The sequence below is a fragment of the Bradysia coprophila genome, unplaced genomic scaffold (assembly GCF_014529535.1).
Source record: "Bradysia coprophila strain Holo2 unplaced genomic scaffold, BU_Bcop_v1 contig_350, whole genome shotgun sequence".
Classification (NCBI taxonomy): domain Eukaryota; kingdom Metazoa; phylum Arthropoda; class Insecta; order Diptera; family Sciaridae; genus Bradysia; species Bradysia coprophila.
The window spans coordinates 12,589,590-12,617,331 of NW_023503608.1; the positions used below are offsets into that span (position 1 = coordinate 12,589,590).

Here is a 27,742-nt window from a genome sequence, read left to right on the forward strand (position 1 = left end):
TACCTCTAAAAACATAATTGACCCACCATTTCCAACTTTCGACATTTTTCACATATGCCCCTCTGTTCTACTCGTAAAACTCTGAGACTTTGCCGAAGAAAGTAACTCTCTATCTCTCATAATCGCAAAAATATTAGTCCTTTCATCCTACGCTCGAGTAGCTCAAAATTTGGTCACTCTAATCACTCTAGCTCAAACGAATCTGACCCGATTTTTTTAATTATTTTTTTGTTTGAATCGTGTTACGAATACCTTTCATTTGATGGGTCACACGCCTCTGAAGGGTTTCAATACAGCTAAGCTACAGCCGAAAACGCGTTCCCGACCCTCGAAAACCACACTCAGAAACCACTTCGAAGCCAATAAAACAAAATTCTGGTTTTTCCTGGGGTAATGGCGTATCACATTTTCATTTTTATGCCCACCCTGAGGTTCCTGCAAAATTTCATGGAGATTGGCTGACTAGTTTCCGAGATCGACCGTCGATAGATAGACAGATAGACAGATAGACAGATAGACAGATAGACAGATAGACAGATAGACAGATAGACAGATAGACAGATAGACAGATAGAAACATACAGAGTAAGTTGAAAGAATTTGATTGTTTGAAAAACGTTAATTTGGTGCATTTTCTATCAAAATGACCAACTTCAAAACGATGTATCTCAGGCAATTTTAAAGTTACATAGTCGAGTGATAGCTCGTTTTGCTCGTATTTGAAGCGCGAATAAGATAGAATAGGATTTGTGGTGATACAGGCCAAAGGAAAGAAACTTAAATTCTCGCCTATATATAGTTGCCGCGTCTCAAAAAATTTTCTTCGTTCTTTTTTTGGAAGTTAGACTGCGTCAAGTCCTCCGCTATCGCTCCGGACATGATGTTTTGTTCGGAATGTGACTTCGGTACTACAGGATGAAAAATAGTATACATACCTCGGATCAAAACGGTGTTGTTTTCGACCACAGTGGTGAAAACGTCCGAGGATGGAACGGAGCTCCGCGAAGCACACCGTTTTGATCCTTGGTATGTAACATACTATTTTTGTATGTGGTGTTCCTCTTCCATCAAAAAGAATGTGTGGAATTCAAAGAATATTTCTTGTACGGGAGGGAGCTATATTTGAATGTCTTATGTTGACTTCACTGCCTTTATTAGAATCAGCTAAGCACGCCGCTGTTAGATATTTTCGTAACGCTACCCTTAGCGCTGTAACTTTGTAAAATAATAAAAATTTAGTCATACTTTCCACATTTCCTGACTAGGTCTTTCTAACGAGCCCTCTTTAACAAAAATCGGAACACTAAAACCAGAACTAAAAACAGGAAATATGGTAGACAAATCGAAAGTATGACGAAATTGTTATTATTTTACAAAGTTACAGCGCTAAGAGTAGCGTTACGAAAATGTTTAAAACAGTGGCGTGCTTAGATGGATCTTATTAAATCAGTGAAGTCCACATAAGACATTCAAATATAGCTCCGGTACATTGGGTACAAGAATACCACACATTCTTTTTGATGGAAGAGGAGCACTTCAACTCCGACTTCATTGTACGCGAGCGATGTATTTCAACCAGGTATGTGGAAAATGGACAAACAAACAAAGAGCTGACCCTCAGCTGGTGTACAGTTCGAATAACTACGACATTTATGTTTAGATTGTTGTTGCTATTCCGATCTCCGTGGGAGATTCACCATTCATCACGTTTAATATCGAGCTTCCAATCTCTCTGAGATACTCACCTTTCGCATATGATGGTTATCTTATGTGCGCTTTAAGAACGGTTCATATTAATTATCTTTGGTCAAGACCTCCTTGCGAGATTTACCTTTCTTGAATAGTCAGTTTTAGCTATTAAGAATTTAATTTATTTGTTCATACTATAGTCAATAACCTCAGTGACCTTTTCCCCGAAGTACTAACAAGAACCGTAGATGTGGAACCAATCATATACAGACAATGCGGCAGTAGCAGCAAATTTTTCTTCATTCATTTCAATAAATAATTTCGAGAAGTGATTTTGCATAACTTAGTTTTACCTTGTGTTGCGATGCCCCTCCATTATGTATAAAGGCTCCCTTTTGTCCGGATATTCTCATTTATTGCATTTACACCGTCTTTATTTGCTGGAAAAGGTGCAGGACAAAAAAAAATTACATGAATACATGGAGGAGGATATTCTTGATGGATATTAAGTTCATATCGAGGTTTACGTTTAATACGATTTTGAAGTGAATTTTCTGCCATATATTCGCAGCAACTTTTCGAAGTCTTTAAACCGTAACGCTATTGTGTGTACGGTCTAAAATACTATTTTTCGAATTATCTCAGCCTCTCTCAATTTTATTGAGGAGAACACATGATTGGTCCATTTTATTTAGCTCTCTCAATTACGTCGGCTGTCAAAAAACGTCAAAAACATTGAAATTTAGCCTCAATGTTAGTGATTTCCGTTTATTAACAGAAGTGGAAAAATAAACACAATAATGTCCCAAATCTTGCTCAATGTGAATAAAAAACATGCATCAGAAGACGTGAAATGGTATGCGCTGTATGCGTATTACTTTTTGGGGCACAACAGAGCTCAAGTCTCAAGAATGTACAGCAAAAGCAATTCGACGATCACCAATTGGATTGTAAAATACGAAAACTCTGGTTCAGTGACTCGATCGGTGGGAACACGCATGCCGTCAAAGTTTGATGCAGACAAGAAACAGTGGATTCTACGACTGTATCACGAAAATCCAATCCTGTACCTCGATGAAGCAAGGCAGCAGTTCCAAATCCGTTTCAACTTGTCAATATCAACGTCTCATATATGCCATATTCTTCATGAAAACAACATGTCGTGGAAAACTCTGGAAAAAAGAGCGATACAGATCAAGGACTCGGAGATTTTGAAATTCATGGCCGAGCTCTGTGCTATTGATTGGGATTACAGTAATCTGGTCTTTTTAGACGAAGTCTCAATCGATAACCAGGGATTGTTGCGCACAAAGGGATATGGAATTATCGGTGAGCGGCTTCTCTACCGCGGAGAATTCGTCAGAAAACCACGCATGTCGATGCTGGCATTCGTTGGACAAAATGGGATTTTGGAGACTTATACAACCGAGGGCACTTTCAATCGGTTAAAGTTTTTTGCTTACTGTAAAGACTTTGCGCTGTCAGGAGGCTGCGCGAAATACCCTGGACGAAACTCGGTATGGATATTGGATGGTGCCAAAATCCATTGCCATCCGAGCATTATACGTTACATTCGATCACTTGGAATCATACCTATATTCCTACCCGCGTATTGCCCATTCTTCAATCCCATTGAATACGTTTTTGGAATAGTAAAGAAACATCTGAAGCGAAGGTCTGCTGGCAAGAAAATCGACATGGAAATTTTGGTCAACGACGAATTCACACGAATGCGAGACTTTTCATGCACGAAATTGTTCAAAAAATGTGGATACGTTATGAGCGGAAAATTTGATCCTGCCGTTGCCTATCAGCAGTCTGTAAAGGATCTTGGTTTCAAATAATGATGTCGATACTTCACGTGCTGCTTTGAGTTTAGTATATAAGTGGAAACGTATCAAGCAGCACGTCATTTCACTCACGTTGTTTGAGCAAAGACGTTGGTCTGAGTTTTTTAAATTAAATTTTATTCGAATGATTCTTCACCCAAAATGAAATCTTTGGCTTCAGCCTTTTGTTAATTTCAGCCTTTTGTTTATATGAATTCATTGTAGGCTGAAATGGCCCGTTTTATAATTGAAAATGTAAAAATAAAATTCAGTGGTCACAGTCCTCTAGATCTGGTATTTGTTGCTCCTCATGTACGCTAACAGCGTTGACCTCCACATTCAATGCCCCGTCCATCGAGCTAACCAATCGACTGTGAGCGGACAACATTTCTTCCGTGGCATTGAGTCGAGCCTCAAACATATCGAATGCCCGTAATGTTGCATCTTTCAATTTTGTGAACTCTTGGCGGAATATTTTGATATTCTCGGCGTACAGATCGTTCAGATTGTTCGCAACTTGCAGTCCACTCTTCGCAGACCGCATTACCTCAGTTTCAGAAGTCGGCACTGACCGGAACAAATGTATTAAGTGTGCTGGCGGTAAATCTTTCATGAGAGCTTCTTGTTGGTGAATCGGCGACGAGTGAATAGAATTGGCCCACATACACCAGGACGACATGTGCCCTGAAAGATAGGCACCATGGTTGTCTTTGAGCTTTTGTGCTAGTTCTACTAGGGTGGTTGTGCTATGAGCACCGGCTCTGTCGCGAACTGTGGGTTGCAAAATTGATGCTGACACCTTTTGATGAATTGTTTTCGATGCGATGGCTTTGCCGTAAATGTGAATCATCACATTCACGTGCTTATCGCGCAATTTTCGTAGTACACCAGTGTTCAGTTGGCTTATGGTGAAGTTTTTTCTTGCGCTCTTATCTTGCAGTATAACGAAATTTCCGATATCGGCTCGGACGGGATTCTCACTTTCAGCGAATGAAAAGCTGTCACCATTGACAAGGACTTCTCTCTTAACGAATGATTGTGCCTTAGCCCAGATTTCATCCAATATTTGACAGCATGAATCCCCAGCAACCTCTTCTTCGATGTCTGGGCTTATAGGCTTTTGGCCAACAAACTCCTTTTGTTGGTAGTGAGCAACGAAACGGAATAGGGCTCCCACATTATCATCCACCATGTCGATGTCGACGTCCATTATGCGATAACCTCAAAGCGAATTCGGTTCAAACTAAAAAAGACACTATTTTGGAGTTTCAAACTAAATGGGATTGCTGCACTGACCTTTTCAATATTTGTTTCTAGCAAGTTAAAGATCGAATATTCGTGTAAAGAATCTTTCAATTCGTTCAATTTTCGAGACACAACACAGAAATTTCAATTTGTTACTTGAAAAAAATCGTTTTGTTTTGTGAGCTGTCAATCACAACAAAATTGTAACGTAGGGGGGCGCAATGGTATGTAGGTATGTGAGAGAAGAGAGCTTTCGCAATTTTTTTGCAATTATACTGAGAGAAAATAAAATCGACGAAACTCCAATTTTCATAGTCGAGACCAATACCTTCCCAGCATTATATTACTCGGATATGATGATGGTGGCAGCATAAAAAAAGATAGCAGATTATACCAGAATTCAGATGATGAACGGATAATGGTGTGTGTAGGTTTTTATTTGCGTAATATTCTTTTACAGCCATGCTATAACACCGACACTTTTAAAGTGTATAATTTATTGTTATGTGAGGATACGTATGCGTACATGGTATATGTATGCTTTGATGGACTTGAGTTAATTGCGAGTGATAAACTAAAAATAATGGATTGTCATTTCCTCGATGGAAATGGCGAAACGAAAAAAGGAACATAAAATATAAATAGCTTAATTGCGTTTATCCCGAGAATACTAGAATACTCTGAAGGAGCTGAGTTCGCCTAAATTGGTGAGCTACAGCTAATTGAAGGGAATTCTTAAAGAAATATGTTCTGTATTTAGGAACGGGCTTTGAGAGAATTTATGTTATACGTTTAATCTTTCATAGACGGCAAGAATATTAATTTGGTCTTATCTTTCCTTGATATGATAGTTTAATGACACATTTTAACTCATTTCTCTAACAGGTATTTTGTGAATATCCGTTTGTAAAAGATTGAAGAATTCAAAAAGAACACAATCAAATTATGAAGCTATATTCACATGTAAAGCTGTCCAAGTCTGATCTTTTAAAGACTAACCAGTCAGCCTGACTTTACACCCAAAAAAAAGTTCTACGTTTTAATCGCCCAAAAACACGATAAGACCAATGGTTTACTCATCCGTACACCATGTACATTTAAAACGTACAGTAAGTGTCATACAGACTTTGACGTTTATTTGTCAATTTAAAAATAGATCAAAGCTAATTAACGATTGGTAATGATACAATCATATCATATCATCTGTTTTTTAGTTTGGAAAAAGTATCACAAGCATAAATAATAAAAGAAAAAAAAAACAAGTTTAGCTGGATTTGAACCGGGTACCTCTCACACGTCAGGCTAAGACTTTCCTGCTGAGCTAACAGGCCGTTGAGATAATCAACGTGAATTTCGACCGGCTTCTAATTAACGGTTAAAAAGTAAAGTAAATAATTGATTGGCACAGTGGTGCTTTTTTAGTTTCAGATTCGACGATTTTGTAAAAGTTTTATTTCGTTTTAAAATATTTCCCGACTTATATATCCAAAAAGTATAATTTCAAATCGAAGTTGGCAAAATCTTTTAAAAAATGACGTTCATGTTAAAAACTGACACGACAAAATTCATAACATCTTGTCAGTCATTAACATCACCTGCCAAATGACAGTCTTCCGCCATCAGCAAGTAGTTTTTTCTACTTCCTACGTCTGTTGTGCTTCAAGCCTGTAGTCACATTTTAACCTAAGTGGGAATGGTAGACAAACTAGCTGCAAATTTTACGAGCAACCTTACATTTATCAATCACCTTGATCGGCCTCATCAGATCAAAGTTAGGAATTCTTGATGTGGCTGCCCTCTCCGTAATTTCGAATCAAACCCGCATCAGATTTTTTTTTTAACATTTTCATTTAATTTTTTTTAATTCAACCAATAAAAATTATTGTTGTCTAAGAAAATAATTGAAAAAAAGATATCTGAGGAGCGGAATGAGGTCAAATTGGTTGAAATATAGAATTCACAATTGCAACTGTGACAGTTGAACTGTCACATGATAAGTACGGATTAAATGTACAACAATGTACGAATAAAGTGTACATCAACATTCAACATACGGATAAAACCCCCAAAAACACGATAAGACCAATGGTTTACTCATCCGTAAATTGTACATCCAAAACGTACTTTCTACGGGTTACTCGTAGAAATTGGGCGATTTTAATATACATCCAAAATTTCATTTTTTTTGGGTGTAGAATAATAAACGACAACAACACAAAGCCATTGAATCTTTTACTTCTTTTGTTTCCCTTAGTGATTGCTTGTAGTTGTTTTTCTTCCCTTTTTTATTCTACCACAGTTTGTTCACCTTCAGAAAACACAATTTTAGATTTACATAATGATATTTTGACGCAAAATTTGGATTCGCCAAAATATCATAACCTGAAATATTATTGACTGGGACCCTACATCGATGACTTTTGAAACTCTAGAAAATCTCAAATATGTTCAGAGCTAAAAAAGAACTCACTGTAATCACCAATCTTCGTTCATTTTTGTCATCGTTGTCGATAACACCTAACAAAACCATAGCTGTTTCTAAACGGATTGTCGTACGTTTTAAAAAAGATGCCACAAACAACATAAAATACTTTCACAAAAACGTTTAATTAAAACAAAACTACTTTGAAATACTTCCTGTTGCCGGATTCGTGTTCTTGTTACGCAGCCACGAATCAAAACAATAATCTGAAAACATGCTACATATTATGTAGTAGTAGTTAAAGTATTGTGGCTGTCATGCACTCTTGTTGAAAAGTGTTTTTGAATTAATTCAACCAAAAATGCATCAATAATCATGCGGAATCATCTCAGTCATTATTCAGTTATCTAGCCACAATAAAATGTAAGCTGACAATTTTTTAGGCAATTAATATAATTCGAAACATTCAACAATTGATTACCGAAATTCAACAATTGATTGCCGAATAATTTAACATTTAATATTTAATCATTTAATTGATTTGATTGGTGTTTTAATTTCGCTGTCACTAATTAAAGTAACAGTTGAATTCACAAAATTAATTTCCATTTTCCCGAACATACAGTTCACACACACACATACATCCGAACATACATTTTCCTTTTTTCGAATCTAGCGGAATAATTGATTATATCAACATAAATCCATACAAATGTATTATTATACATTAATTTAGTAGAATAATGATTATTTTACTCCCAAACTCAAAATCATAATGATAACACACACACACATACACATATATACACACATAATCTCTCAAAATTTTAATAACGCAATTATACATGATAATACTGTACGAAATTTAATTAATAAATATTAAATTTGTAAATTTGTGTTTATTCCAGGGTTTATTCTTTAATGGGTTATAACAATCTACGTAATATCTTACGAACCTTTCGTTAATAAGTTGTATTCTTTTCTTGTGGCGAAATGTTGGTGGCAAACCATGCCATCCCATTCCCTATATATAGAATATATATCCAGGCATGAAATGGATTTTCATTTTCTGTAATAATATCTATCATAAAATGTTTCAGTGATGTGGAAACCTGAAACACTTCGGGGGCTCGAGACCTCAGTTATTTTCACAAGTGTTATTAAACGCAACCTCGTAAAGGCGAGGAAACTCATAGCCCTAGTTAAGTTTAGAATAGGAGGGTGGAATCAATCCTGCAGCTGAACCTCAGATTGGACTGTTGTGCATCCCTACGAAATGAGACCAAGCATATTTTTGACTTGTATAATCTAGTATATGTGCGTCCATCTGCAGATGATAGATGAAGCTGCTAGTCAGCAGAGGATTTCCGACCTTTTTTTAAGGTAATGCGTCGAATGTCCAGTGTTAAGTTTAGTTGTAAACTAAAAAAATGGTTGAGATGTCAGGTCAACAACTTTTATTACTAAAAAAGATTGACAGTTATAAATAAGCTTAAGAACTATTGTTTAAGATCACCGCAATCCTCTCAAGCTCCCCAGAGCAAAACTTTTAACTCATGAGTTATTTTTTTATTATTAGCGACCAGACGACAAGAGACTGTCTATTGAGATATTACACACTGACAAAAAAGTTGACAATGTCACCTGCAGCGAGTAACCCTGTCTCCAGGTAATCTACATTATCTGAAGCATCTGGAGACTAAGTTACCCTCTACAGATGAGATCTTAAACTCTTTTATCAAAAAGGATTGAAGTAAAAGTCCCATGACATTTCTAGATCCGAAGTGAAATTTACTCGAGGGATTATTTTTTCCTGGTCTACCAATGCGATTTTCTTTTAGCAATATTTTAAACCACTTTACCATTATAAAGTCAAAATTGGAACAATGGAAATTATTGGTAAAAAGAAATAAAAATAACGAGCGTCCCGACAAAATAATTGATGGTAATGAACGAAGAACGGCAAGTCTGTGAGAGATAAAATTGAAGGTAAGGTAAAGCTGTAAAGTCTCTGCAAAGTAAACATCCCTTTGAAAGTCGATAGTACGAACGCCACTGTTAGTCACAATCAAGACAATAATAAAAGGGGTGAATGTGTACGATAAAATATTAAATTAATAATGATAGCGCAGGATGTTCTCTCTTACGCTTTGTTTCGTGTTATAAAAGCAATATCGAATTCGAAAACTGTCTTCAGCTCATTCGAATCATTAAAGAAATTATTTTATCATATTTCACTGGTGATCGGATTTCGTAGAAGTTACTATTTTTCTTTTAATTTTTTTTTTTAGTGGATGGTTATGGTGGATGCTAACTTTTATCGAGACATAAAAAAAAAGATTATAAGAACTCCAAAATGCTGAATTTTTTAAAATTGTTTGGTGCTCATAAATTATAAATACGAGAACGTGGGTAGCTTATGGAATGTGGTAGCAAGATATTTTATAAATGGAGAGAGAAGCTTTAACATAATTCCTTTCTTTGATAAATATTAGACCGCTGCAACAAATTGTAGTTGTTTGCGTTGTCAACGAACTTTTAAAAGCATCCCTTTGAGACTTTAAATTCCATTTTTTTTTTCGTTGTGTTTACTTGAAACACCATGAATCCGGATTTGTCCACCTACACAAAACTTTTAAGCATAATAGTAGGTGTGAATTCTACATTTCCAGATGGAAACGCCGCAAAAAAAAGATACACAAATAATGCTCACCAACCACTATAAGTAAATAAAAATATACTTCATTGAACATGGAACCAAAAATGGAATATAAATATGGCAAAAGAATGCTCCAGTTAACCCACAAATATTGACATAAAACACATGCCCGCCCTAAAATATAAAATATGTCGCGTTCGGCAACCATATATCAAATACAGTCAAATCCATTATCGATAAATATATTTTTTTTTTTTCAAAAAAAAGGAATGGAAAAAATACAGTCTTTGAATGCTCTTGGCAATATTCGATATCTGAATGGATATGCATGCATGCACAAACCATAAGTAAAATCCATACACTCAAACACATATCAAATATCGCGCAATAAAAATAAGACTTCTCTTGTGGTGAAAATAGGAAAATTGTAACTGAAATTGCTGGATTGCAAAACATATGTGTGTGCTCTGTTCATTTTTCCGTGTATATTCTCGTCCTGCAAAAATGCGGAAACTGAACTGAATTCATATCAGAAATACAAGTTTTTTTTTTGGGTGTGAATATATACCTCTGTCGACCATTGTGAGATTGGAGCTGGAATCAAGAAAATAAGCTAAATAATTGAGGCAATAACAACGCCTTTAGTATTTGATTGTGCGAAATTGTTTTTTTTTACAATTTTGTGTTTCGTTTGTTCATTCATAATGTATTTATTAGCATCAAAAACGCTCAAGGCTACACAATTTAATCTGAAACGAAAAAGAACAGCCACACGTGTGTAGGGTGGTGTACACTGTACACAAACTCTGTTCTCAATTCAATAAAGTATTTACACTGTTGTTTCAGAGAATTTACTATAGTAAAAGGATATTTTTCTAAATTATTATAAGCAATATATGGAAGATGTGCAATCTCAACGAAAAACGATTCCTGTTCAAAACGGTTGAGTGTTCATTATGCCTTGATCATTTGTAGATAAGAATGATTACAATTTCCAAAATCACAATCTGTCTTCAAAAATTCACTTGTTCAAGAAATTTATGTTTTTTACAAGATCCCATTTTGCAACTTGAAATATAATTTTACTTTTCCTAATGCATGAACATGAACAATTGTAAATCAGCATTATTTTACCGACGTTTTTCATTTTCACTAAAATACAATATGGCGACGACGGCCATTTTGTTAGGCAGCTGAAACTAGTACGACTTAGTCCGACGGTCATCAGGCCTATTTTGCTCATCTTCCAATTTAGTCTTTCCTTTGAGGTAGTGAGAATAATATTTATTTCACTATTCACACTTTAGTACTAGAGTGAAAAGCTTAAGGCCAGTTCATGGTCGCATATATCGCAAAAATGTATGCGACTATGAACTGGCCTTAATAAAAGTGACTTAAATCATTGAAATGTATCAGTCAGGCAGTGCATAGAATTTCGTATTATATTATGTCTTGACATAATCGCAAAGAATAAACTCATAAATCCCACAGTTAAAGACTATGGGACTATATTAATGAAAGTGTTCACGAAGTTCTTGATTTTCAAATCGTGAAATTTTATGAAAATTTTGTGACAATTCACGGAAACGTTTTCAATAAGAAAGGCGCTGTAATAACGTATTTTTTTGTGTATTTGGAAGTGTTACAATTTTTGGTGCACACCTGAGTGAAAATTTATTACCTACAATCTATATATTCCCTTTCCGAATTCGGCAGCTTTCAAATAAACGAATTACTGGTAAATTTTGAATTTTTTTAATGCGAAGCGAATTTCAAATTCTTGTGAAAAATTATTTTTGTCTACTCTTCGAAAGAGGAACTTCCTGAATTTCTTCGCCATTTTATGGTGTTTCTGTTGTGGCTGCTGATGGGGTCGTATCAGTTGATGATGGGGTCGCATCAGTTGATGATGGGGTCGCATCAGTTGATGATGGGGTCGCATCAGTTGATGATGGAGTCGCATCAGTTGATGGTGGGGTCGCATCAGTTGATGATGGGGTCGTATCACTAGCTTGTGATGGGGGCGTATCCTCACTTGTTAATGTGGTAGTATCGTCACTTGGTGAAGTGGAAGTATCTTCACTTTGTAATGTGGTTGTATCGTCACTTGGTGATGTGGATGTATCGTCACTTGGTGATGTGGAAGTATCGTCAATTGGTGATGTGTTGGTATCATCTGAGGCTGCTCTAGCATCTCTAAGCTCTCTACGTAGCCTATTATTTGTAGCAGCTAAAATATTTATTGTTAAGAGTTATAAGTAAGTCGGAACATCACATTAAGAAGTGTGACATCTAAAATCTAAAACGCTCTAATCTTTTACAGTCAAGTAACTTTCAAATTAACCCAATATACACAGTGTCACACACGGTATGTTACATAATGTAAATCAATCGGGCTCATGGCTCGATAAACTTACATACAAATCTTAGGTTATTAGGTCATGTTCAAATATATTAATCTACATCCGTCATGCAATCCAGTGTGGATAAATTAAAAAAAGAACTTTTTCATACCCAAGGAAATTGTAGAGATGAAAAGTGCGAACGAAAGTATTGCAAAGAATGTCAGCCGTTTATGTAAGCCAATCCAAGCTGAAAATAGAAAAACGTAAAAAATATGTTACAAACGACTATTGTTGTTTTGTGTTTTTCAGCTGATCCGCCAGTACACAACTTTTTTCTATGTTTTGTGATATTATTGCTTGACAGTTAAATAAATATTGTAATTTGCCAAAAAACGAGCATACACCTGTATAAACAAGTACATATACTGTTGTTTGTATGGCTGGATCAGCTAAACAGCTACAACAAAATGCGTCACCTAATTTCAAAGTTGCCGACTGTAAATAATATCGCTTTTAACTTTTATAACATCCAAAACAATAATACGAAATAGGGATGCACAGCACACACACATTCTTAGCATTAGCCAATTTATCTTATCAAAAAAGAAAAATGAAAACTAACCGATTTTTCGGTTTAAAGTCTAAAAATTCAAGATAAATTCAAAATCACCGGATGTTATATTGTGATTAATTGAAAATAGAAATAATAAGCTCTTAAGTTTGAAAACAAAAAGCTAACACTGTCGAACTGATAAGAAATTGTTCTACCAATTTTTTCATGACCTCATGAACATATTTCTAATGTTAATTAATTAATTGTTTCACGTGTTACGGCAATGTAAGTGGCGCTTCATATGAAATATGTATTTACTCAAAAATGTGAGGTAAAGTTAACTTTACTTAACGGTGGTCAGACTTTACCTCAGGTTTTTGATTAATAGTATATTACTTCCGAGGTTCCAAGTTGTATATTTGATAAGTGGGGTGTTACAGCTGTATTCCCCACTTGTCAAATAACAACTTGGAACCTCATAAGTACAATGCTTTACGTGATTAGGCAATGTAAATGAAAATGAAACATGCCGTAACACGTAAAATACTTTGCTTGGCAATGGAAGAAATGCGGAAAATTGCGCTTCTTGTGTGAAATTTACCAATCGAGACGTAGTCGAAGTCAATTTCAATTATTACCAAAAACCATTTCTTAAACTAATCGCCCCGCGTAGCTCCAGTATGCGTTACAATTCTAAGGAGCTACAACAGTCGGTAAACACTCCAGTGGGTGGCAAGGAATGTACTATTACATTGCCTAATCTCCTTCGGCTCTATCTATAATGTCCCTACTCGTCAAAATAAAAATTTAGAACCTACGTTCGTGTACTATAATTAAATGCTTAGTTAAACATTTGTTAATATTTACATTAACAATCAATGGAATGACAAATGATGCAAATGGTACTACTTGTGCATTTTTTCACAAAAAAAACATTTCCATTATTTGTCACAATGAAATGTGACATGTTTTACTCAAAAGATGCTAGTAAAGCATAAGCACTTTTGTTTGTATGAGTGGATCAGCTGAAAAGCAGTTCAAACAAAATGAGTCACTTATTTTAAAGTCGCCGACTGTATCGCCAACTTTTAACTTATATTACTGTGTGCGGGAATCCCACAGTTGGATACGAAATGGTGATACATTTAGGTATGACACAAGCGCACTTCATTACATCATGGTCTCTTCAAATAGCCGTTTATATTGGGAAAACGATAGCAGCCATTTTGTATTCCATTTAAACAAATCCATGCAGATTAAATGGATCGAAACTTGATAATTTGACGACTATTGTGCGCAACATTTAAAAAATTAAGAGAACTAATGAGTTATGAATAGGTTCATGGACAGGTGTTTATCACATCTTTTATATGCCATTATGTCAACAAACATTTCACTAGAAAATAAATCATCACAATGACACTGTCGTTAATTCATTCAACGAAAAAAAAACTAAAAATTTATCTTTTTATTAAAAAAGTCAAATTGAAATTGAGTTATCCTATTAATGTCGACAGGTTTTTCGTCTCACAGGTCGCACGACAACTCACTATTGTATTCCGAATTGTGGAATTGAATACAAATATCACGGTAGAATAAATATTTTGTTGATGATATCACTCACTACGTTACTCCTTGCAACGGATTTACAGGTTTTCCGAAAGCTACACTTACTTAATGTTTTGTCGACACAAGTTCCACATCTTGTCATATTGTCAGCTTTTTCACGAGTATCTATTTGATGTGTTACAGAAGAAAGTCACAGTTGTATCGTCTTTCACGAAAAACTGATTTTGCTTTGACTTCACTCTCGTTGAAAATGTTCATTATTTCGATTAGTTTTATCAGTATAGACGTTTTATCAAGTTTTATCGGAAATATCAACGCGAATCATCATACGGAACATAAGACTTAAAATAGCAAAATAATCAGTCTAATTTTGTAACTTCAGCGGCAGTTCGGTGATGATTTACTCCACAAAATCACAATGAATATCCGAATTACTCCAACTATTCTAAACACAATTTGAAGCTATGACTGAAAGTTAGGACAATTAGGACTGAAAGTTAGGCTAATGAATCAAGGACTCTCTTCAAATTTTACTCGATTTCACTTGCTTTACAGGGTGCTTGCTTATACGTTGAAAAACACAGCAAAACTTTTGTTTGTGTGAATGAAAACTGGCTGAGTTACAATACGAAACAAAATAGTTAGTGTCGAACTTTGATTAGAATTTCGATCTAAAAAGCCTATACATAAACCGGTGCCACACGACACTTTTGGAGCGTCTCGTAAGGGCACAATTTGAAGTCGTCGCACTACTCGAAAAGTAAGACGTTTTGTTTTTCCAATTTTATTTAGTGCCCGAGTGTATGCCTAGGCTCTCTCATATATCGAAGAAAATCCCAATTGGTGTCGAAATGAAGGTGTTGGTGCCAAATAATGTAAGAGTCTAATTGAAAATTAATTTTTTTGTTGATGCCCGTCGTGCTTCACAAGTCAAACTTTCGGATTGAAAGCTTTTCTTGAATCTAAGGCTACTTTCGTTAGGGAACTTCTAGCGCTTCTAGGGTCGATGAACAAATGGTTTTGGCAACGGACCACTAGAGTAGTAAGCGTTATGATATGTAGGGTGCTTGTCGAAATTTGAAATGAAAATTGTTGCACTTAGGCCTTATGAGCGACTGAAAAAGTGTCGTGTAGTACTGGTCTTGAATTCGTAAACAAACTTTTTGTAAAACACCGTACTGGATAGATAAAACTTGTAATGTAATTTAATCGTAAAAACGTCAGTGAGATAACGCTTATCTACACATTCTACACATATTGCCATTTGGCGAAATTGAGTTACTCACAATCATTTAGAAGTCGTAATTTAGATATCAGAGATGCAAGTACCTACCACCTACATTTTATAATGTTAATTAATTTAAAACTGAACCATTGTCAGAACTTTATGGTGACCGATTTTTCTTTGCCATTCCTTTCTTTTCGTATTTATTAACAAACATACAGTAGGTATACCATAAAGTGCTTCATTGTTGATTTTAGAGCAACACCAACTATACAATGATTCCCGCCCTGACGGACTATAAAAGCATGTCCATTCACATTCGAAGCCCTCACTAAAGTTTTATTGTAGATTTTATATGACCTAGGATTATACTATTATCCGCTCTGGATTGTAGTTAGGTAGTACATATTAAACAAAAGTAAAACAGAAAATAGCACTTATGAGTTTATCGAAATTTTATTATATGATGCGAAGTCTTTCGGTGGTAATGTGAATGGGACGGGGGAGTCATAAAGTTAGTTTTCCTTTTTCTTTATTCATTTTCCATTGTCTATTTTATTTTAGAAATTGGCAGACCACTAGGAACCATCAGTTGGAATGCAGATGAACGAGCGTTTTGCGAACATACAACTGGTCGATTCATTAGATAAATAATTGATTACACACAAGTATCCTTTCCGGAATTGTTTCATCACAAACATTATACAGTCTCTTATGGAGCTACGTAATTTAGTTAATCTCATCGACTTATGCTATTCTAATTGCCGATATAAATTATTGAGAAACTGGTAGCTGAGAGTTGATGGTTGGAAAGTGGTTAGTGGTAAAATATTAGGAATGTATGGTGCGTCATAGAAAACCCTCATTAATCTCTTCATTAAAACAAAACTTTTCTACAAACTTCTTGATACATTGATTTTTGTATTAAACTGTCATAATATCCCACACGATTTTGCTACAGCGTGCAGGTTGTAATACTTACCCCCCTAACGCTGAATTGTGAAACACGCGTCAACTCTCGATTAAAAAGTCAGTCAACAATCAAATAAGCCGAGATCATGCAAATGTAGCAATTTACTATCTTCACTATACCGTAAGTGTAATTATTTCGAAATTCCCTGTATACATATACCACACACACTCGCACACACATTTTCATTTTCACCATTTCATTTATGGATCCCCATATAAAGCGAATTTTTCCTCGACATAAAATTTGAATCGTTTGACGAGATTAAAGGATTGTCTCTTCAATTTTAGATGAAATGTTTTTTGGGGGAAATGGATCATTAGTGTCATTTCAGTTGAACGTAATTTCATGTAGATATTTGTGAGCGTGAACAAAATCTAATGTGAATTTGATGTACCTTTTTCGACAAGAAAATCTTTCGGTAAATGTTCCGAAAATGCTCTTTTTTTGTGTATCAAATTAGGGTCAATTGAAGTTTTGTCAATTTGGTGTGATTGTTATAAAATAGCGCACGATTCTTATAAATCTTATCAACAGTTCTTCATGTACGCTTTTTGCGGTATCGATTCAATTTAATCATTCTTTTTGAATACATCCATGTAACGCGATTTTACCTTTCTAAGATTAATTGTGGACCGAGATTTTGGAATTTTGAACTTTGATTTTGTCCTTTTCTTGCTCCTAGTCGTATTCAATTCAGTTTCTGATGCTAATCTTGACAAAGTTTCTGAACTACATCTTGACGAAGATTTTGAATCGTTTAACGAAGTCTCGGTGTCACCACGCTTCCAGAATTGTTCCAGCGATTGTTCAAATTCTTGTTGCACCGAGCTCTCCACTTTCAATTCAGTGATTGCAATTTGTATCTCATCAACGATAGTATCTTCGTTCTCAATTTTATTTTCTGGTTCAGTTTCAGTGTCATTAACAGTCTCAACTATTTCGCTTTCGGTTGGAATCAAGGTGATTTCGCTCGTGAGACAGCTGGTTGGACTATTCATTTCACTTTAATAAAGAAACTCGACGAAACTTTAAAACTTACAGATTTTATACCTTTCAGCCGGTGACGTTTCGTCCTCATTCGAAGCTAACTCATTCATGATGTTCGTCTCTTTTTTCTCCAATGCCTTTACTCGTCTATATTCCTCAATGGTTTTATCAGCAAAGTCGGGATCGGATTTAAAGTTTCTATATTCCTCCACAGATTCGTAAATAAAATTTGGATCACTCTTGTAGAACTCGTAAAATAGTGTTCTCGACAGGTTCTTGGACATTTTGCTGTTTGTTTCCAAGCAAAATAAAAAAGATTAGGTCAGTGGGCTTGTTTGAAAGTTCTGGTGATGCCTACTAAATCATTGCTGTTACATCGACTACTACTATCTGTTTACTGCAATGAAACTATACTCACTTTCATTGGTTTACTGATACAGTGAAGTTTTTATACTTTTTATGATTTATGATGTATTTCTCGCTTGAAGTCAAGAAAAAATCCGGCATAATTTAAGAAATACATGGGGTAAAACTACCAAATACGAGCCCCCTGTTACAGGTGTTACAGGTTCACTCATCCTTTGATAGTTTGAACGAACAAACGAAAAGACCATTTATAGAGCTCATAATACTGTAGGGGCTCGTATTTAGCAGGCTTATAAGAATTGGATTTTGGTTTGTTTGGAATGTTGGAGTAGAATTTAAGAGTCAATTCGCAAAAACTTCGAACAGTCGGGATTCAAGCCGACGACGATCCCAACAAGCTATGGTTCAAACGAATCGTCGTTCCTGTCTGAGAATTTCGTGGAACAACATTTTTCTCGAAAATTTTTTGTTGGGCTGACATGACCCTCAGAAAAATTTTCTCCGGAGTTGTCACGAAAATCGTTTTTTATCAATCTAACAATTTTGGTTCGTTTCTTCAGTTTGTTTTCTAAAAAAAAATCTAGTACATGTCTTCTGGCTCTATCATGTTGTTTCACCAAATTCTCACAATGAAACGACGATTCGTCTGAGCTATAGCTCCTTCGCATTGCCGTCGGCTTGAATCCCGATTCCATATAAGCTGTTCGAAGTTTTGGCGAATTGACTCTTAATCTTATCATCATTATAGTTACATCCTTGTCGTACGTGAAAAGTTGGTGAGGAAAATGGAAAAATCGTATAAATATTCTTATAATTATAAATTGTAGAATTCTTTGAAAGTTTTTATGTAAATTGAGCGTTTTACATTTTCCAATAAATAATAGTTAAACTTATTGATGTTCGATTCTAGCATCAAAAAACTTCCACTCAACAACGAGTAACAAAAGACTCAAAAGAAACACTTAAAATGTCTTTCTTCTTTGTATCGCTGGCATTAAGTGAAACATTTTCGAAAAGTCTGCAAATTAAAAAGTTTTACAAAAGAACGCGTGCTTTTTGTTGCAACAATTTAACTTATTTTCGCTCAAAAACGTGTTCTCATTGTATATTACGCTAAGATGCTGCAACACTTTAAAAGACATAATCTGACGATAATTAAAGATTCACAGTTTGTAATGAAGAAAAAAAGATAATTTAAGTAGTTGAATTTAATAAAAAAAAATCTCAAAAAAACAAAAACAAAAATCGAAATGCATTACGTAACAAAATAAAAGAAGTTACAATGTGATTTGAGATTTTAAGCTTTCTGCTATTTGCTTTGTGCCATTGTTTTTCTTCTTCTTATTCGTCTTGCAAAAGTACCAACGTATCTACGTGTATAAAAGGCAAGAATATAGAAAAAGTTTACACAAATAAATGGAATATAAAAGTTTGCAAAATATATCCATATAATAATCCATGCAAACATGTACCACCACTCGACGTCGATACACAATACACATATAAGCACAATCTTTCGTTATAAGTTTAGTTATTTAGAAAGACAAAGAAAAAGCAAAACTGGCAAGGCAATGATTGAAAAACAAATAAAATAAGTTTTCTTCGGTAATTTGTTTTTCTTCGGATTGTTGTTGAGTATTTTCAATATTAATTTCATCTCTCATTATATAGATCACAAAAATTCTTTTTTCACAAATGAAAGATTTTTGTAGGTCAGAAATAGAATAACTATCGAAAAACTTGTATTTAATGGTTAAAGAGTTCTTCGAAGTTACTTTTTAAAAAACTTGGAAATGTTTTAATGAGATAACAAACACATTTCCATCGAGAAAGTTACTCTTCTTTACGTATGTTTCTCCCTCTGCTTTTTTTTGAAAACCGAATCGATAAATGGAAAATTAAAAAAGTACTTTGAACCAATTGACAATATCTAAATTTATGTTACACCATTTTTTTTGTTTCCGAAGCAAACAAAGATAAACTTTTTCTTAGTTTTCAAATTCAAAAGTCATCTTGATTTATTTATAGGACACATTTCGGTTAGGTCTATGAAGGTTGATAAAAAGTCGCACCACAAATATTTTTTTAGTAGTAGTGTGTATATTAGACGGAGCGCCTGTGGCTCATTTTTGACTTACTTGTTTTTCGGCCAGTCAGTTGGTCGGTGCAGCTGGTAAAAATAGACAAACTAAAATATTGTTAGTCTATTATGAAGGCAATGGTTCGAAAGTGAAAGTGAAAGCTATGGCATGTCAACTCAAAGAGCCACAAGAAAAGCGACGTTTTGTCTTATGACAATTCGGGGATACAAAGGTCTATTTTCTCAAAGTAATAAAGAAGTACGTAATCTACACCTTGTACATTCTCTCTTGTTGGAATTTCCTATTTTATTCTTTCAGCAAGCAAATATCTGTTACAACTCCTCACTAATTGTAGAAAGTCCAAATTTTGTGAAAATTAGGAATAGTCGTTAGTGCTAAGTGAAGAATGAAAACCATACCACAAAAAAAGTCGTTGAATAAATGTGATCCCATGTCCTTACAAGGAACTCATCTGCACAAATCCTCTCGGTCTAAATGTCCGTGTATGCATACACATTACATATTTAACCTCACCAGTACTTTTTCAATAAGATCTTCACCAGACACCAATAGGATATGCGAATAATATCAGGATCTATTACACTCAAGACTCACAAGAGCTTATGTGAAAGCGACAACAAACAAAACATTCAAAACAAAAAGTTTTAACAGCCAGAAAATATATGTATAACGCGAACAGAGAGAAGATTTTACTTTACGGAAAATTTAATACTCCAGCAGGAATTTAGGAAGGAAAAGAATATTAATCTGTTCGAGAAGGTATCGCCGTTGTGGAATATGTTGAAAATTCTATCGGTAAAGTAACATTAAAATAATAACAAAACATGCAGGGGATTCGTCTCGGGTTGTCCATAAAGTTTGTCGTTAGGATACTCTTTTTGTCGGTTTACACAACGCTGAAGATTAGTTGTACTTTACTAGTACAGATATTTCAGTTGCTTACAATTTCTATGTATTCGAAGGAATGTTTTTCTGTGTCCTTTCACCATACCTTATCCGAGTCTTTCTCACATTAGGTATGGTAGATTGGTAGATGTATTTTCCAGAGATTCAGACAAAAAATAAACAGCCTGTTAAGAGGTTCCGAGCGTACTCTGTAATTGTAGCCTACATTTCTGCGTTTCGAAATTTTTGATCGCTGATATCTTTTTACGAGAGCCCTTTTTGAAAAATGTACGACCACATTTTCGAGTAAAAATATGTCAGCTTTGAGAAAACCGTACCGATGCCCCAAATTTGCATCAAAGGTACACTTTTCTCAAAGCACATGGAACTTTCACAGACAATTTTATTTTTTATTCAAAGCTGACATATTTTTTATATGGTAGCTTATAAAATGCTGTTTTTCTCCTACGGGTTTGCAAAGGATTTTTTTCACCTCACAATTTTATAAAATCATGAAAAAATCTTTTGTATAACAACAAATATTGAATTCCGACGGTTCGTCTTTCGCAGGACTTATTTTAGAACATTTTTATTGAGAAAAATTCTGAAAAAATTCAGAAGAATTCCTAAAAAATTCGGAAATGTTTTTTTTTTCATTTTTCCGGAGTTGTTCGAAATTTTCAGAATTAAAATTCTCTAAAATAAGCCCTGGGTGCAGATCATATCAGTCGGATACATTAATTTAACTTAAATCAAGGTCAGGTCAAGCTGAAGTTCAGGTGTGCCAATGAACTTAAACAAGTCGGTTTGGAAACTAAACCGACCGTTGTTCTAGAATCGTGGGTTGCGAGGTTTTTTTTGCATTAATTTGGATCATCTGTTGGTGCATAAATTCTGATTGATTATGTTGAATATGTCGGTACAGTTGACGTTATTCTGTTTCGTAAAACTGCCTGGTACTCGTCAAAACAGTTTTTAACAGAAAATAGACCATCACATATTTGATATGTTAATTCAAAGCAGATAACCGCACGATTTGTTTCAAATCCGCTTTAAAAAGGTTAGTTAAACTGGAAATTATTGAATTATCTGCGTGTGCCGCGTATTTTCTGATAAACCGCTTAAAATTTTGCTTTGAAATTCTAGTATTCATACTCGAAAACATAATGTTAATTATTATAAATCAAAAGGTAAACAGAACGCGGGATTAGCATGAGTAAATATACGGTATTAAATTTGTACCGTCGCGTCGGTCGACTATACCGGAAATATAATATTTCGAAATTGCAATCGATGTGTTTATATGTACAATTAGCGATTATAATCAGACCAAATAAATTATGAAATCGTGTGTTCAATTAATGTGAATATTCTATTTTCGGTTTTCATAGAAAAGGATAATGGACATTTTTATTCTTTAAACATTTGATTATAAACTTGTTAACGTTCAGTGTATGTAAGTTTCCTTTAAATCTACTGATTCTCGAGATTTTATTTAGAAATGATTTGACATACAAGCCATAAATCAAATGTGATATGTCTACACTTTAACTTCTGATAAAATTTTATTTTCCTGTATTTTATTGGTCAAAAACGTTTTAAACGCAACAGCTCCTTCAGCCATCCGTGCAGCCTTGTAAAATTCATTCGATTCCATGCGATTTATCCATTCCGTTAGTTTCGGATATTTTTCCCCATCAATTGGTGCAAGGCCATCGCAGGATGTTACCGTTGCAATGCAACAAAAATCGGCTATAGTTAAAACATCACCGCAAAGGTAATCACAACTTTCCAAAAATGATTCCATCAATGGCCAACATTTTGCGATGTAATTGAGTTTCTCGTCTGGTACATCGAACGATCCCCAATAGAAAATCGGTTCGAAAAATATTCGCAATCGTGCAAATAAAAATCCCGTATCAAAATGCAATCTGGCATTTACGTGTGCTCGCTTAACTATATCTTTTGGATATAATGAATCGTCGGAACCGTATTTATCACACATATATGCACATATCGCATGGCTGTCGTACACAATTACGCCATTATCGATAAGCAGTGGTATGGTGTGTTGTGGATTTAGCTAAAAGAAAAACAAAACAAAAAATATTGTGAAATCAATAGCACTATCAATACGAATACCACAAATTCCAACACACATACCTTTAGAAATTCACTGGTTAATTGTTCACCTTTCATTAAGTTAATGTTTCGTAGTTCCAAATCAATATTAAGAGCTTTAGCAGTAAGAAGTACCGCTCTAGATGGTGGACTCAAATCAAAAGTATAGTAAAGTATCGGATTATTGGGCATTTTGTTTAGAAAGAATCAAAAAATACACAAAAAATGGTAACAAATCCACACTCAACAAACTCTTGTTGGTAACTATATTTTCTTACAAAGCCAGATGCAATGGTCGACAGCACACCAAAATAAAATCAATGAGTTGATACCTATACCCATGATAAAATACACAAACATATTACATGATTTTAGTAATCGTCTTAGCTGGAAAACTCTTACTGCTCTTGAATGGAATGGGCAGAGCTAATGCCGAATAATATAAACAGAGAGAATGAGTGTATATATAATGACACAGAGTGGTATATGTGACGATTGATAAAAACAAGTACGGGTAAAATGTGTTCGACAAACGTTATTCAAAGTAGAAAGTAGCTTGAGTCTGTTTTGAGTTAGTTACGAAAATTATCTGTGATTGAAGTGTATCGATTTGAAGCTCCTTTAAAGTAGATAAAGGTCCAACAAAAGAAAATGGGGAAAATTGTGTTTTATTATACGTTGTTAAGTCCACCATCTCGTGCCGTTTTACTAACAGGAAAGGCATTAGGCATTGAATTCGATTTGAGAAATGTTGATCTAATCAAAGGAGAACACTTATCTGAAGAGTTCAAGAAGGTGACAATTTTGCGAATAAATTAACACAAAGTGTACCATTGAAATGTCCAAATCGAATTTACAGTTGAATCCTCAACATACCATTCCTCTAATTATCGATAATGGAGTTATTATCTACGATAGTCATGCAATATGTGCATACTTGTGTGATAAATATGCCAATACCGATCAACTGTACCCGAAAGACTTAGTGAAACGAGCTGAGGTTGATGCTCGGCTTCATTTTGATACCGGATTCTTGTTTGCAAGACTACGATTTTTGTATGAACCAATACTGTATTGCGGTTCGGCAGAAGTGCCAGAGGACAAGGTTCAGTACATTGAAAAGTGTTGGCCAATAATGGAAGCATTCCTTGAACGCGGTCCGTATCTTTGCGGCAACGAACTTACCATTGCCGACTACTGTTGCGTTGCAACCGTTTCATCGTTGAGACATTATGGTGGTGATATGGACAAATATCCGAAATTGTCCGGGTGGTTGAAAAGAATGAGAGAGTTGCCTGACTATGAGAGTCTTTGCGGCGAAGGAGGTGATTTACTAGTCAAAACTGTTGATCAAATGGTCGAGAAAAATCGGTTGAGCTAAAGATTTCTTTATATCTCGAAATAAATCTCTAGCTTGAATTGAGTTGATGGCTTTTTCTAGTTTTTTTAAAAGAAATAATAAAATTTCGACATACAACGAGGGTAAGTCCACCGCACCAGTTACGACCAGCATAAATCAAAATTAAGAGCCCCCTCTGAACGACATTTCATACCAATTTGAGGTATGTTTTCCACTGCAAATAAAAGAACTTTTAACGGCTTGTACATGGTGGAATTACCCCACAGCTTTACTGAAGTTACTAACTTTTTGACAAATAAAACGATCTCATAATTGTTGCGCAACTAAAATTGATAATAGTTTTTGCAATGTCATCACAGCCTGATACCAGACCATATTATCCACACATGCTCATATTCTTGTTCCGCATAATAATGTGCGGCGATGTGTTTAATAAGTATTAAACATACACATCTTGAGTCTTATCAAATATAAGTGGGTACCTACTAAGTATACTTCTTTAGATTATTTTTGTTTGCCTTGAAATTACTTTTGAGTGCAGAGAAGTTTTGGCAATCGAAGACGAATATTTGCTTGTGTGTTCATAGTAAAAATCTACTCAACAAAGCAATATTAAGTTAAATACCTTAAATACAGCAGGGTGAATTAAGGGGCCTACATTAAAAATTATTTAGTGATTTATAGTCATCTTGTCAGTCGATAGATCTCGAAAGTGAATGGCTGCTAAACCAATACTTTACTACGTCAAGCGTAGTCCGCCATGTAGAGCTGTGCTAATGGCTGCGCAGGCTATTGGTGTTGAACTAGACTTGAAAGTTACTGAAACCTCGAAGGGAGAAAATAGAACACCAGACTTTTTAAAAGTAAGTGATGACACTTTAAGTTCGAAATCATCTTTAAGTGTATCGAAACTTGTACCGTAGATGAATCCACAGCATACTATTCCGGTGTTGGACGATAATGGATCAATTGTTGTGGACAGTCATGCCATATGTTCATATCTTTCCGAAAAATATGCTAAAGACGATAAATTGTATCCGAAAGATCTAGTGAAACGAGCGCTAGTTGATGCTAGAATGCATTTCGATACTGGCTATCTTTTCGGAAGAGTCCGAGCGTACATAGAACCAATTTTCTACTTTGGCTGTGCGGAAATTTCACAAGAGCGTCAAGACTACTTCAGAATGAGCTTGCCCATTGTAGAAGCTTTCCTAGAAAATGGGCAATACGTGTGTGGTAATGAAATGACATTGGCTGATTTCTGTTTTATGGCAACATTGTCCTCGGTTGACCGGAACATTGAAATTGATTGGGACAAGTACCCGAAATTGAAGGACTGGATGAGACGAATGTCTCAGTTGCCGAATTACGAGAGTACTAATGGCGAAGGAGCTGTTATGCTTCAAGAGCTGATTTCGCAAAGACTGAAGACAAACCAGGAAAAATTAAACTCCTAATTAAACAATTCCATCGTCACGGCTCGAAGACACGCTGAAGACAAAATGATACTAAGACAGCCAATATTTAGACGGCTTAACTTAAACGTATTGTTTCATTTATCGTCATTCCTTTCCATTAAAGGATCTCCACTTTTGTAAAGCTTTTAGATGAACTTAAAACTAGGTCCCACCATTGTATTGGGTGGGTCAGAAAGATTGAGCGACCGAATTTTTCAACAGAATATTAGAATTTTAAAAACATACACAAAAATATGATCAATCAATAGAGGTCGTGACTGTCACCTGTTACAGACGGCTGTCATCTGTTATAGACAACGACAGCAAAGATAAACGACAAGCTCTGACTGATGTGGTCGTATATAGCAAAAAGCATGTTCAAAACAAATGAAGTAAAAGATTTCTGAAAATCAATCTTTGTAAATCTTTGATCAAATGAAGTAATAGTTTGAACAGTAAAATTGTTAATATGCATGCCGTCTGTGACAGGTTAAAGCTATAAACAATAAGACGAAAATAGTCATTTGTTCACCGAGTGTATTTTTACACACAAAAATGTAATTTCCAGTTTTTCCCCCGAGGTCACAAAAAGAGGAGAAAATTTGCTCATTTTGACATTGCCTTGAACTCAGAAAGAAAGCAATATATATTTGAAACTTCTCTGTTAACACTGTGTAATTGCAGTGAACAACGAAGAGAAAAGAACAAGCCATCAAACACTGTTATTTGACTTAAGTGAGACTTTTGCCTTCAAACACTTATCGAAAGAAGTAACAGATTCAATTTATGTGGCGATTCGCTTGCTATTTATGAAAGCTTAACTACTAGGCTATTTTTCTCTCACAAGTGGAACATAACTGTCCGATGAAAACATTCAAGCCCGAATATCTAACCTAAAACAGTAGAAAAAGTCAAAATAAAAAATTTGCACAACTCAGAGAGTGCTATGGCATAACTCGAGACATTTTGACGCCCGACGCCCACCTGATGTGTGGCGAATACTAAATGTAATAGTAGCCGATAACATTAGGTTTCATTATGGATATAAGTGTCATATTGGAGGTAGTCTCTGCATATATGGATATAATTATATCGATGTCTGTTGTATTTACTGTTCCGAATGTTCTGCCTCTGTTTTCGTACAAAATTTAATTAGTCCAACCAATTAGGTCGATAATTTAGCTTTGACATAAATAATGGTGAGCTACCATCATTATTATCTCGAAATAAGTAATGATTGAAATAATTCTGTGAAACAATTTTCGATTTAATATCAATTCCACACTCACATATTGATCTGAAATCATTTATATCAATTAAACATCACACGCCATCGACAATATATATTTTTTTTTTATTTCTGCTGTAACCGAGAATGTACACAGTAATGTGTACGTGCTAAAAAAACGTGTAAATAAAAATAAATTGTTACAAATATTTAATTATGGAACAGTCGAAGAGCACTTCCGTACGTAGTATACACTGTATGTGAAAGTATAATAAAATTTAAAAAAAAAATCATTTGGGCTATCGGATCAAAAACCAATTTAACTTTATTGGCTTTTATTGTTTTTAATCTCCATAAAATCTGTGGAAAAAAACACTGAAACTGACTTTCTTAATTAGATTTGCCGACATCAACTAAACCCGAAAAAAAGCGTAGTGTTTCTGGCGCGTAGAGTGAATGTAATGCATGTAAACCATAATTTAAAATACTTTCATGATGCATATCTAATCACTGAGATACATTGAAACAAATTCGTATCCATACATATATTCCACGGATGGAAACAAACTGCAACACTGTGTAATAACGAAAATGCACATAAAAACCATTTTTCTGTTTTGTTTTCATTTTGATTGTGATGGAAAAATCGTTTAAAATTCATTGGAAAATGTACGGGGTGTGGATTTCGAGAGGATGCGTTCAATGATTGCATAATATTTTTATATGTA

The 27,742-nt window shown here is 34.9% G+C and overlaps 6 protein-coding genes across 8 annotated transcripts; 3 read left to right on the forward strand and 3 right to left on the reverse strand.

The window, feature by feature from the left end:
• The first annotated feature begins 2,599 nt into the window (after positions 1-2,599).
• LOC119081138 lies at positions 2,600-3,532 on the forward strand. Its single transcript, XM_037189882.1, has one exon. It carries the CDS (start codon positions 2,600-2,602, stop codon positions 3,530-3,532), a length of 933 nt encoding a protein of 310 aa, XP_037045777.1.
• Positions 3,533-11,582: 8,050 nt separating this feature from the next.
• LOC119081114 (A-agglutinin anchorage subunit-like) lies at positions 11,583-14,769 on the reverse strand. The gene is made up of 3 exons (XM_037189857.1): positions 14,416-14,769; positions 12,358-12,435; positions 11,583-12,073 (listed from the first exon to the last, which is right to left on the reverse strand). The coding sequence occupies exons 1-3, from the start codon at positions 14,450-14,452 to the stop codon at positions 11,685-11,687; spliced, it is 504 nt and encodes a 167-aa protein (XP_037045752.1). The 5' UTR covers positions 14,453-14,769; the 3' UTR covers positions 11,583-11,684.
• Positions 14,770-17,062: 2,293 nt separating this feature from the next.
• Positions 17,063-17,871, reverse strand: LOC119081112. The gene is made up of 2 exons (XM_037189856.1): positions 17,559-17,871; positions 17,063-17,498 (listed from the first exon to the last, which is right to left on the reverse strand). The coding sequence occupies exons 1-2, from the start codon at positions 17,777-17,779 to the stop codon at positions 17,078-17,080; spliced, it is 642 nt and encodes a 213-aa protein (XP_037045751.1). The 5' UTR covers positions 17,780-17,871; the 3' UTR covers positions 17,063-17,077.
• A 4,341-nt stretch (positions 17,872-22,212) lies between these two features.
• Positions 22,213-23,296, reverse strand: LOC119081109 (glutathione S-transferase 1-like). The gene is made up of 2 exons (XM_037189850.1): positions 23,012-23,296; positions 22,213-22,931 (listed from the first exon to the last, which is right to left on the reverse strand). Exons 1-2 carry the CDS (start codon positions 23,159-23,161, stop codon positions 22,389-22,391), a joined length of 693 nt encoding a protein of 230 aa, XP_037045745.1. The 5' UTR covers positions 23,162-23,296; the 3' UTR covers positions 22,213-22,388.
• Positions 23,297-23,426: 130 nt separating this feature from the next.
• LOC119081111 (glutathione S-transferase 1-like) lies at positions 23,427-24,392 on the forward strand. Its single transcript, XM_037189855.1, has 2 exons — positions 23,427-23,764; positions 23,829-24,392. Exons 1-2 carry the CDS (start codon positions 23,621-23,623, stop codon positions 24,348-24,350), a joined length of 666 nt encoding a protein of 221 aa, XP_037045750.1. The 5' UTR covers positions 23,427-23,620; the 3' UTR covers positions 24,351-24,392.
• Positions 24,393-24,847: 455 nt separating this feature from the next.
• LOC119081110 (glutathione S-transferase 1-like) lies at positions 24,848-25,832 on the forward strand. Of its 3 annotated transcripts, none has more exons than XM_037189853.1 (3): positions 24,848-24,946; positions 25,033-25,192; positions 25,253-25,832. In XM_037189853.1, the coding sequence occupies exons 2-3, from the start codon at positions 25,046-25,048 to the stop codon at positions 25,784-25,786; spliced, it is 681 nt and encodes a 226-aa protein (XP_037045748.1). In that variant the 5' UTR covers positions 24,848-24,946; positions 25,033-25,045; the 3' UTR covers positions 25,787-25,832. The 3 variants fall into 3 exon arrangements, with proteins under 3 accessions (XP_037045748.1, XP_037045749.1, XP_037045746.1); XM_037189854.1 differs by having other exon boundaries at positions 24,861-24,969; XM_037189851.1 differs by lacking the exon at positions 24,848-24,946 and having other exon boundaries at positions 24,982-25,192.
• Positions 25,833-27,742: the final 1,910 nt, after the last annotated feature.